This window comes from Bidens hawaiensis, unplaced genomic scaffold (assembly GCF_021521415.1).
Source record: "Bidens hawaiensis isolate Kalapana, Puna unplaced genomic scaffold, B.hawaiensis_p1.1 tig00070858_1, whole genome shotgun sequence".
Taxonomy (NCBI): Eukaryota; Viridiplantae; Streptophyta; class Magnoliopsida; order Asterales; family Asteraceae; genus Bidens; species Bidens hawaiensis.
This window is the reverse complement of record NW_027502436.1, coordinates 15,425-28,226: the sequence shown is the minus strand read 5'-3', so window position 1 is coordinate 28,226 and position 12,802 is coordinate 15,425. Positions and strand designations below refer to the sequence as shown.

Genomic DNA, 12,802 nt, shown 5'->3' with positions numbered 1-12,802 from the left:
GTGACTCGTATGATTTTTATGGTTTCGTTTATATATATATAGATATTATATCTGTCCACGCAAAACAAAAAATACCATATATATATATACACACTTATAAAGTTCTTATATCATATATACTCAATTCATCAAAAACAATTTAATTAATGACCATATTACCTAGTTCGATTAGATGTGACAAATGGTTACAGTGTAGACCATTCGAGGGGATAAACCTTTAAAGGGTTTGCATTTTTTAAGAAGTTACGAGTGACGAGTTAGTTGTCGTCAAAGATGAGAATCGTTGATCAAAATTAAAATAATAACATATGGTATAAACACATTATGTAACAAAAATGTGTAGAATGGTGTATTCATTAAATAATGGACATGCATGAAAGTTAAAATTTTCGAAAAATAAGTGAAATGGTCATTTATTGAACCGTTATTAATTAAACGGGGGTATATATATGATATTTGAACTATTTTATAAGGGTATATATGATACGTTAATTATTTGGTAAAAGCGTATATAACATTTTAACTTTTATCTTGGCTTATATGATATTTTTGATGTTTTACATATATGAAATTAATCCTTTATATGGCAATTTTCATACCTATATTAATCGACCAGCATGCTTATAATCATTGTAACACTTCAAAAGTTCCAAGAGTTGGTACTGCCAAAACTAGGGACTCTAGTAATTTAAGGCCTAAGGATTAGATTTATCTTGATATATAAAAAAACGCATCAAGGACCACCGGGTCTATCTTAGGAAGGTTAAAAGCTTTCTAGACAGGTGATTTGATTGCGTATACAAATTCAAACTTGTTAAATATGTGCTGGAATTTGCCATCCCAAATAGTTGAAGATGATCATCTATACTATAGGCCACGCCATGTGTGAATAACGTCTTCATAATCACTCTAGGACTAGCTTTTGATTATATATGTTATTCATGCAATATTAAATTGGAATTGAAGTGTTATTTCACCATTCATTCTTTTGTTTTAAATTGTATATTGAATTAAAATATAGTACGACATGATCTTATACTTCTTAATTGGATGTATTGAGTGCACTAGTACATTAATGTAGTTATGAATTAACGCGACCACATAAGTCGATATAACTGGGATAAAAAAAAGAAACTAAAAGCATAAGTTGTTCGGTAAATGTTCTTGATTGAAATTAAAAGCATACTGGTTATAAATACATGAAAGAACACATGATCCTCATTGGCAAGATAATATAATCGTGTATTTTTCCTTCGCTTTTTGTTGTTTAAAATGTATTCGGTTTTATATCTTCTACTAATCTGAAAGGCGTTATGCATGCCACGTCAGAGAATATATTCTTCCTGCCTAAAAGCTATATGGTAAAAATCCAAATAGTTTATCGTGTCTTTGATATTGATTATGCTTGGAGTTACACGATTGCACCATTTGAAGACGCATATTTTCATTCTTTAGCAAACGAGCATATGAGGAAGTGGCAAGATACAACTTTGAATCATGTTATTTCAACGTTGAACGAATTTGACGATTGCACCATTTGAAGATGCATATTTTCATTCTTTCGCAAATGAGCATGTGAGGAAGTGCCAAGATACAACTTTGAATCATGTTATTTCAAGGTTGAACAAATATGATATAACATACATTTACAAGTGTCACAAATGTTAATGTTTTTCCTGTGGTTATTTTGGTCATGTTTTGGGGTTGTAACGTTTTGTGCAACATGTTGTCATTTCATCACATTTTTGTATTTGTTTGCATGACCTATGTCTCATTTTGTTTTATTAAATGTAACTAATTTTTTGAACATGAAAACCTGTTACAAGAAAAATCACAGGATTGTCAATATATACCCAGTAACCAATATGATCAAGTAAACCACAACTTGCTTTTGGCCGGTGACCTTTAATAGATTATGATAGAAAACTAATTAAAAAGATTCAAATTTAATATCTTAACATAGGGGGAATAATATGATATATTGATCACTATTTATAATAGAATAAAGATGATACAAGGTATTAGAGGTGTTCAAAAAAACCGGTTATAGAACCGGTTTGGTCGGTTTAACCGAAAACCGGTTAATAGAAAAACCGGTTATTAAAAAACCGGTTAGACCGGTTATTGAACCGCCGGTTAGTACTTCGGTTAATCATTCGTGGACAAAAACCGGTTATTGAACCGGTTAGTAAAAAAACCGGTTAAATTTAAAAACCGGTTATTAAAAAACCGGTTAACCTAAAAACCGGTTAACCGGTTAACGGTCAAAAACCGGTTAACCTAAAAACCGGTTAACCGGTTTTTAGGTTAACCGGTTTTTGACCGTTATAAAACGGCCATATGACCGTTTGGGTCCTTTTTTGCCCGTTTTTTCTTGATTTCTAGCCGTTTTTTTTAACATTTTACCCCCACAAACAACTATATATAGTTTAGGTTGGGTAGGTTAGCTCACACTCGATTATACAACTCTACTAGCTCTAAACGTTTATTTCATACGCGATTATTTTGTTATCTCACACTCAATTATACCACATTACCACTCCATACGCTCTTATTTCGTAGTCGTTTATTTCATACTCGTACTCGTTTATTTCATACTCGATTATACGCTCTTATTATCATGGCCTCCCAAAGTGCTGCTTCATCCGTCAACATGGGTGCCTCGAACACAGACATAACGGTCGTTCGGATCATCCCCACGAAACGAAACCAAGATGTGTGGCAACATTTCGACCTATGCGAACTGTCTAACGGTCGCCAAAAAGCTCGATGCAAGCACTGTTTGAAGTTCTATGCCAAAGATGCAAACTCCACTTTAAAAGCGCATATACAACAGCGCTTTTGCAAGGCCTTGAAGGACGAAGCGGGAAGTAGTTCGCAGCCGGAGATGACGAATCAAGGAGGGGTGTTTACGTACGACGTTGAAGCTGTACGTCAACAGTTTTCAAACTTTGTGATTCAACAAACACTTCCTTTCAACCACTTCGACAACCCTCAATTCACGGAGATGATGCAAAACTATGTTCAACCACGCTACCAACACGTAAGTCGTTCGACCCTTAGAAGAGATTGTCTTAAAGCATGGAAAAACGCTAAATCCGAACTAATTTCATACTTTTCAAACTTACAAACTAGTGTAAACTTAACAACGGATGTTTGGTCGGTACCTCATGGTTCGCCCGACTCATACATTTGTGTGACGGCTCATTGGGTTGACCCCGAGTCGTGGCAAATGATGAAACGAACCGTTGCGTTTCAATTGTTTGATTACCCGCACACGGGTAGAAATATTTTTCAAATCTTGGATAAAGTCATTCGACAATACAAAATTGAAGATAAAATCTTTTCAATTTCGTTTGATAACGCGTCCAACAATACGGCCGCGGTTGGCCATTTAAAATTAAAGTATAAACCTATTTGTGATGGAGCGTTTTTTCATAGCCGATGCATTGCACATATTATCAACTTGGCCGTGCAAGATGGGTTAAACGTGATCGAAACGCAAAGAAACAGTTTTAAAAGAATGTTACGAGATGTTTTTAGCAACAATAAAACATTTTCAAGATACAAAAAATTTTGTGTAGAAGCTAATTGTCAATGGTTGGGGCCAAATTGGGATTGTCCAACAAGATGGAACTCGACTTGTAATATGTTTGAGAAAGCCATCCAACAAAAAGAATCATTAATTGCGTTTCATCAAATTTTGTCAAGTAGGGGTAAATGTGCACCATATGATCCTAGAAACTGGTTATTGATTGAGATCGTTACGGAGGTCCTTCAAATTTTTAAATCTTGCACAACTAGTTTATCCGGGGTTTACTATCCAACAAGCCCCATTGCTTTACCAAAAATTGCTGTCATGTGCACAAAGTTGAGTGAACTTGATTGTAGGGGTGCACCTTATTTTGATATGGGTGTAAAAATGAAAGAAAAATTTAGAAAATATTTTCAACAACTACCCGCTGTTTTGACATGTGCTGCTGCGTTAAACCCTTGCATCAATGTTGGTGGTGTTGAAGCTTTAATAGAAAAAATTTGTGATGAGCTTGGGTTAAACGACGATCAAAACCCCTATTATAGCCAAACTTTAAAGAATGCTTTCAACACCACCTTGTCAAACATGTATGATGTCTACCTTACAAAATACGGGTCGTCTTCCCAAATTCATGACTCGTTAAGAGCTGTTGCCCAATCCCAATCCCAAACCGACCTTGAAATGGGGATGTACTACATGATTTGGGAAGACGCCGGTAAACGTCAAAGGGTAAACACCCCAAGCAGTGAACTTGGAAGGTATGGTGGTACCAACTTTGTGAAACACATGACTCCGGATGAATTTAGAAGTCTTGATTTGCTGGCTTGGTGGAGAGGTAAGGAGGATGAGTTTCCGATCCTCGCCGCCATGGCCAAAGATTTACTAACGGTCCAAGCTTCCACGGTAGCTTCGGAGTCTGCTTTTTCTGTTTCTGGCAGGGTTATATCGATTAGGAGGACTCGACTCACTGCACCAGCTATAGAGATGTCGATTTGCTACAAGGATTACTTGGACTCTTTAGATAGGGCACAACATCAACGCTCACTCGAGGGGGAAATGGAGTATGAAGCGGGCTTGTATGAAGACGAGGTCAATGAAGGACACACTCAACCAATGACCGATGAAGAAGCCGCGTACTACGATTACCTAAGAAATAGCTCGGGATCGGGTAGCGAAGAAAATTAGTTAAAGAAACAGCAAACATGGAGGCAAATCATGAGTAAGAAACAGCAAGTTGTTCATGTAATCGTGTCTAAGCATTCTTTTTCCTAATATGTACTCTTATTTACTTGTTGATTTGGATTTTTCTAATTTAGTTAAAGAAACAGCAAACATGGAGGCAAATCATGAACAAACTGCGATTGGGAACAACAGGAGCATCTGCTAGTTCACGATTTAATGTTTGTATTTTTGAGTTAAATCATGAACAACAGTTCTTGGCAGAGATTTCTTCAGTGTTAATGATTTAATGTTTGTATTTTTGAGTTACGAATATGCGATAACGATTTAATGTTTGTATTTTTAATGTAAAAACTATAAATGAAAGTTATGTGTTTTTAATCTTTGGTTTGTTGAAAACACATTCACCAACACACACTCATACTCATCTTCCAAGCAAAGAACCCTAACAACGAAAGCAAAGAATGGCTTCGGTCAGTCCGTTTTGCCTTGTAGTTACCGGTTTGCCTTGTAGTTACCGGTTTGTTTATACTGTGAAAAAATAATGGTTTTCATTAAGTACAAAATATAAAAAACAAATATTCGTATTTGAAACCGCGAAATTTAAAAAAAAAAAAAAAAACCGGTTAATAAAAAAACCGGTTTATTAACCGGTTCTAACCGGTTTCTAAACCGGTCCTAACCGGTTAGACCGGTTAGGGTTTTGACAGAAAAAAACCGGTTATTAACCGGTCCGGTTATTAACCGAACCGGTTTTTTCCGGGCCAAAAAAAACCGGTCCGGTTAATAACCGAACCGGTTTTTTTAAAAAAACCGGTTTGTGCACCTCTACAAGGTATGGGAGAATTTTAGAACATGAGAGATAAATTAATAAAATGTAGGACTCACATTTCGTGTATAGCCGTACATGATAAGACACAAACACAAAACATGTATACATATATACGACATGAAAATTTATCATGTACCGGTATCTCAAACTCGAACACGAACCTGTTAATATCAGGTATACATGATAAGACACAAACTTGCCGGAGAATCTGAGAAGGGTTCAGCTGTTCAGTGGCCGGTGGCGTCGCTGCAACTGCAAGGAAGTCAGACTTTCGGAGAATCTGAGATGTTGAGAGGTGGACCGGAGATGTGGAGGGAAACCATCGGACTACCGGAGATCTAGAAAGGGAGGATCGGAGAAGAGTTTGTGCGTCATTTGCTTAATGTTGGATTAGAATGATTTAGTGTTAACTATTTAGGGTATATAACATAATATATTATTATATATCTTTATTTAAAAAAATCTAATCAGGTACTAACGGGTACTTAACAGGTAAACGGGTATTTTACCTATTTAGATACGAAAATTAACCGGTAGATTCGTGTCCACCTATTTAGTACACGCGGCTAAGGCCATACCCAATACGGGTTAAAGTCGTGTAGGTTCGTGTCGTGTTTAAATTGTCAACTCTAATAAACTGCCGCGTTTTAGTTAATTTATAATAAAATGACATGTTTTAGTTAATTTATAGAAATGGGGGGTGGAGTATGAACGCTCATACAGTCATACATGAATCTTGTTATTGATCCGGGACTAATTCGTGAAGTGTCAAAAATTCAAACTCACACTAGCTACTAACCAGGTGAACTCTCATTCAATGACATCAGTTAATCATTTAAGTTTCTACTAGACCATGTGTCTACTTTCTAATCACAAAAGGACGAGACATATGTGTACCATGTCCTACACGCTGGTGTTGTCACAGGTGGAATTATTACTATGAGCTGGACTTCAAAAGCTGAGTTGGTCACTAGCCACACCATGATTGTGCAATCTTATGAGCATACCCTCCATGTGATGTGGGTGATTGAGCCCTTTAATTCTAACAAAAGAGCTCCAACTTAAATCATCATGCCATTATTGTTTTCTCTCTCAAAACTTCAAAGTATGAAAATGTGAATTACCTAAAAGTCTTGCACATATTATACCAATGTTATAAAAACCTTTTATGTACATTAAGTCTAGTGGGGTTCCCATGTGTATGTACGGCTCACAAAATAATATCATTATGTGTCGAACCATCGAATATACTGATCAACAAACTGAATTATCAATGCATACCGCATATACACATGAACAATCTAATAAGTTCCCTTGTGTGTTCTTCCTATCTAAGTGCTTTTTATCGACACCGAATCTAGTACAGAAGGCGATGAGGTACTACTGTCATAGAATTCAAACTCAAGATCCTCAAAACCCCAAAAGTCGTCTTGTTCTTCTGTTTCTTCATCGGGCATTTTCCATCGGTTTTTATCTAGTTCGTCTTCAATCATTACATCAAGAATCTATAAAACAAGGATCAACGTCAATCAATCCCTTAGTAATAATTTTATAATTATCACAAAGCAAAGTTCATTTATTAAAATATATATTTCATATAAAAAGGAAGATTATGATTCTCATATAAAAACAGAAAGAGTGATTAGATAAACCCTAATGCTAAAAACAGTTAATTAAAGAAGAAGAAGAAAACAAAATCCCCATATTGACTATGTCACCACATTAAGGTGGTCTTTCATTGTCGATAATAATGTATTCTCCAAAGGGATAAAACGTTAAAAGACTGTCAGTTTTGATATAATTAATGACATAACTATTTTGTATGTCACATGGACCATACTGTGGAATTATGTTGAATCCAAGTGGCGAATTAGAGGTAGGTGAAATATAACATTCATAGATTATATCAAAACCACCATACAAGAACACCTTTGAATACGTGTAATATTTTAATCATATATTATGATCTTGATTACCTTGATTATTAGAAGACGTAAGCTAAAGTCAAGAAAAATTATTAATGCATATATGCGTTCACGCAATCGCACGGGTCTTGGATGGTCATCATCATCATCATCGTACTCAGTATATCCCACCAATAGCAAAGCTATAGTAGGGTCTGAGGAGGGTAAGATGTAGACAGCCTTACCTCTACCCCATAGGGATAGAGAGGCTGCTTCCGGTGAGACCCTCGGCTCGATAGTAGTTTTGCATCAAGCCTTGGACATAAGACACATAACACTCAACCATCGGGACACCGACCGATTGGTGCATGTACCCTTGTCTTTCGGCTATCAACGCCATCACATGATGCCTGATTAACCTTCCGCCACTTTTAACGTTATTTTCACGATATTGGTAAAATAACGTCAAAATTAGTGCAATTTCGCTTTTGCCCACCCGAGGGTTCACACATTATACATTATATGCGTGCACCGCAAGCAGGGCGTTCTTGGATGGTGAAGATGGCAATTAGACGAATTATTTATTTATTTATTATTTTTTTTTAAAACGAATAAAGTTACTCTTTAAAAAGAAACCTTTGAGTTCTTGTTCTACATTCAAACCATCTTACCATCTCATCAAAGTGGGATTGACGTTGACAATCTTTTTTTATGTTATAACTTTTAAATCAATATTTTCAAGTTTACAAGTTACAACGATTGTTTCTATCCCTTCAAAACTCAAAATTTTGTAATAATCAAAGTACTCAGTTTAATATTTTAGTTTTCTTTCTAAAGTTTTTATTTAAGATAAATTTTAGTTTTTATGTGATAGTTTCTAATGTTTAATATAAATCTAATTACACAGTTTAATATTTCTTCAAGTACAACAAAATAATAATAATAGTTTTTTTATAAACATGTACAACTGTTTTTATTTAACTTTCATATTCAAATAATAATAGTTTTTTTTTTAAAAACAGTTGTATAACAGACAAAAATATTATGCTAGGGTGTTAATTGGAATCATGAAGAGACAAAGATTTGTATTTCTTCAAGTACATTCAATTCATCTCTAATTGGACAAGCATATACTTCATAATATTATATATTAAAAACATTTCAATTCTATGCGCTCCGACATGGTCCCCTGTGCATGGCTTGGACTTTAAAGTTTTAAGCGTCATATCGAAAATGACAACCATCTAATATATTTATTACAACTTGATTAAATAAACATTAATATTTTATTCTCTCATTTTTTCACTAATATTAGAAAAGCTCTATTTTTACAAATATTAGATTTACAAACTATGTAAATTTTATTTACAGCAACTAAATAAAAGAGGGAAAAAAAAAGTTGATGTAGTTATAAGTTTGTATCTAAAATTAGGGTGTTTACGATTTAGTCCGATAGGTTTGGACAAAAAATTAAAGCATGGGCAGAACCCATTAACTGCGGTTGCGAGTCTCAAAGGCGGGGTTAGGTCATGTGTGAGAAAGTTAACCTACAAATAAAAATTTGTACTAAACATCCGAATTAAATAGTGTAATTATATAATCATATCGTAACGCAATTACACTATAATAATTGATTCTCACGAATGTAATTTGTATTTCATTCACACCCTTTACAAATGTTATGCATCGTTTACGAGCCTTAGTTCTCTTTTCTTTTAAAATTTAAATTTATTTTGATAAATGTAAAGAATTAAAGTAATATATTCTTTTATTAAAGTTTGTTTAAAGTAATTGTACCCTACATTAAAAGATGTTTGCTGACTGGTGAAATAAGTATGAAAAGAATATATATATATACCTCGCTCATCGTAGGACGCCACGTGGACGATGCTCGAATACAAAGAGATGCCGCGAATGCAAGTCTATTAAGCTGCGACAAATCGTATTTACCTTCTAGCCTTGGGTCCACAACTTTTTCCACCTCACCTTCTTTCAATATTGGTTTTGCCTATTAAAAAAAATCATTTATTTACAAATATTAAACATATGAATAATATTGACGTGTCAAATACAGAATCATATAAATATTATGTAACCGATTTATATATTATAGTTTTGAAGTAGATCAGTGGGTGTGTGAGCAAGGCGTTTTTAAAAGTAAAATCTATATAAATTACCCAGCCATGCAAGCTTTGATGGGAGCCGTCAACTGACTTCTTTCCAGATAAAATTTCAAGTAAGAAAACACCGAAAGCGAAAACATCTGTTTTTTCATCAACGACGCCATGCATAAAATACTCTGGAGCCAAATGCCTATGAACATATGTCGACAAATGATATTAAGGCTATTAAAAAAATCATGATACAATACAATATAATTAATGTAAAAAAAATCAAACAAGTGAAATTACCCAAATGTCCCTTCTATTGGAGCAATTGAATGATGTGTCCATTGTGAAGGAAGCCATTTAGCAAGCCCAAAATCTGATATCTAGTAATTATATATACAATTTATTACAACACTAAACTTGAAACATTAAATTAAAAATATATATGCTAGCCATAACTTTGATTCATAAAAATCAATCAATTGGTTTCGTACCTGCGGTTCGAAATCTTTAGTGACCAAAACATTGGAGGCTTTTATATCCCGGTGAATTATTCTCCTTGGACATACTTTGTGCAAATAATGAAGCCCCCGTGCTGTCCCAATAGCGATTTTGTACCTCGTGTTCCAATCCATTACCGGTAAATCCTCATCTACCCAAAAACAAATAAGACAAGAATATCATTTCAAGTACATATTTTTAACAAAGAAACATGAATCCACATATAGAAATATGTTTTGCAATGGTATAATATTGTTTCCAATGGGAGTGATTAAACATACATAGTGGCCAATTATTGAAGATTTATAGTGACCAGCTGCTGTGTCACAAAATATAATGATTGTAGTTTGTGTCCTTTACTATGTTTACAACTCATTTAATGAGTGAGTGTGTTTTCTTGCAAAGTGAGACTCAAATACCTAATCTCATGCAAGGTGGTACCAAAGTCCCTTTGAAAATTATGTTTTTCAAAATAACCACAGATATTGCCAACAATCTCTCATTTTGATACAAGATGTGATTTTTTACACAATAATAGTTGCTAAATACACATTAAAAAAACTTGTTTTGACATTTTTACACTTGCAATTCATTTATTGACAAGCTATGAATAAATTCTCTCTATGTTTATATACTTTAGGTGCTTTTTAAAAAAATAATCATAATAATAATAAAATTTTTTTGAATATATATAATGATAAGTTTGAAAGAAGGAAAAAAGCTAAAAATATAATTATGAATGTAACCATTGAAGATTTTGAAGAAAGAAATAAAGAAAATGTGAAGAGAAATATATAGTTAGTACCATGAAGAAGAGAAGCCACAGAACCTTTAGAGGAAAACTGGAAGATGAGATAAAGACCATTATCAATACAACAACCTAAAAGAGAAGAAACATTTGGATGATTCACATGACCAAGTGTTCCTATTTCTGTCAAGAACTCCTTTTCTTTCCTTTCATCACATGATATCTGTGTCAATCTTTTCACAGCAATTTCTTGACCAACTTCTAACACCCCTTTGTAAACCTCTGCATACCCTCCTTTACCAACCATGTTTTCTAAAAAAATAACATCAACAAAATATCTATTAAAGTTTTTATATGAAAGAAATTGGTCCTCTTGAATTACCTGAGGAAAACCCATTAGTGGCAACAAAAATCTCTTCAAAGGAGAAGCATTTCCATGTGGGTTTCTTGAAAGACTCCGTCTCACCATTGTTGAAAGAGTCTTGCTTCATAAAAATGCATTCTTTTGGCAAATCCTCTAAGCTTTGACGCTTCATAGAGAAGAGTCTCTTGAAACTGCCTGTTCTAATATACCTCATTTTGTTGTTCTAATAAGATCTCTTTGTGGAGTGAGAATTAACAAGGCATTGTTCAGAGAAGAGAGAAAAGTTGAATAAGAAGGTAGGGTGGATGAGGGTTTTAAATGCTTTGTGGGTAGTAGTAGTAGTAAGTTAGTAACTAGTAAGAGTAGTTGTGTCAATATATAACCAAATGCTTGTATAAGGTGTTCTACCTTTTAATACACTGATCAAATTTCATGGGTGACAAAAAATTATAAAAATAAAAATTTTGACAAAAAAGAACTTGTGTGAATATGTCGGATCAATGGGTCATATCTTCGGACCCACGAGTCCATGAGGAATGAATTCAGAGCTAGTGTTGGCAAATCCATATCGTTGTTAAGTCGGGTCATGGACCCATCAATTATTTGCTTGTAATTCCCCTTTTGAATAAAAAAAATTAAGGTGTGCTGTGTTTGTACTATGTGGATTGTACCAGGTACATTTTAGTGCAAAAATAAAGCCATTATTTATCATATAATAATGGGAGCAGGTGTTCAAACTTACACACATCCTGCTCATTCAAACTTACACATTAAAAGGTTTTATTTTCAAATTTTAATTCTTTTTGTAAAAAACAAGTGAGGCTTAAATTAATAATTTGCTAATGGTTTTGATTTAAGAGATTATCTTAGAGAACGTTCTCTTGGAAAATTGGTGAAAGTGACTTGTTTCAAGTGAAAATATGTTTTTCCATTGACTTTAAACACGCATTAGTATATATAATGATGATTAATATAATTATTATTTACTCGATTTGTGTTATATTACCATGTATATTTAAAAATTTCTTTAATATCAGCCTTGGGTACAAGCTTGTTCTATAGTGTGTATTTATTTCTAGTTGTAATCATCATTGTAATATTTTCTGTTCTGTTTTGTAACGTTTTCCTATTGTAGTTTGTTATAAAGTATTTTATGTTATTTTACGGTGATCCTACATAGTCATGCTCTCTTACAACGTCAAATGTTCTTATGATGAAAAAAATAAATGCATTTACTTTTTTCTTGTATCTTCTTTAAGAGTAAAAATTACATATTTTGTCGATGTGATTTGGGTTAAATTACAATTTTGATATAAGATCAATCAATTGGATTAACCATGATCAATGTTAATGGCATTGCATAAGCATTAATAGAAGATCTCCATCAAAGCCATAAACTAAGCCCTAACTGTCACCTCCTTTAACCGTATACATACCATTAAAAACCAATTAAGTCTGATGAAGATGGGGTGATAGGGGAGGGTTAGAAGACGACAATGTCAATTGAAGCTAGCATCGAAGATTCAAACTGGAAAAGACTATGTGGTCCAACTTCATAACTGGAATGGCTAGGAAGGGAGACAACAAGGAAGGAGAAGTGTTGGCAATGCTTATTTCTTCTTCTTTTTTGT

At 33.9% G+C, this 12,802-nt stretch overlaps 1 protein-coding gene across 1 annotated transcript; it reads right to left on the bottom strand.

Moving 5' to 3' along the window:
- Nucleotides 1-6,642: 6,642 nt before the first annotated feature.
- LOC143605705 (putative receptor-like serine/threonine-protein kinase At5g57670) lies at nt 6,643-11,454 on the bottom strand. The gene is made up of 7 exons (XM_077081722.1): nt 11,190-11,454; nt 10,865-11,119; nt 10,053-10,210; nt 9,862-9,941; nt 9,628-9,763; nt 9,309-9,458; nt 6,643-7,051 (listed from the first exon to the last, which is right to left on the bottom strand). Exons 1-7 carry the CDS (start codon nt 11,383-11,385, stop codon nt 6,878-6,880), a joined length of 1,149 nt encoding a protein of 382 aa, XP_076937837.1. The 5' UTR covers nt 11,386-11,454; the 3' UTR covers nt 6,643-6,877.
- Between the last annotated feature and the right edge of the window lie 1,348 nt (nt 11,455-12,802).

Bases quoted from the DNA above. Each gene is read 5' to 3' on its own strand.
- LOC143605705 (XM_077081722.1), bottom strand. From the start codon at position 11,385: ATGAGGTATATTAGAACAGGCAGTTTCAAGAGACTCTTCTCTATGAAG. The intron at 9,942-10,052 runs GTACGAAACCAA...TATAATTACTAG, and splicing joins CTAAAGATTTCGAACCGCAG to ATATCAGATTTTGGGCTTGC. The intron at 9,459-9,627 runs GTAATTTATATA...TTTTTTTAATAG, and splicing joins ATCAAAGCTTGCATGGCTGG to GCAAAACCAATATTGAAAGA.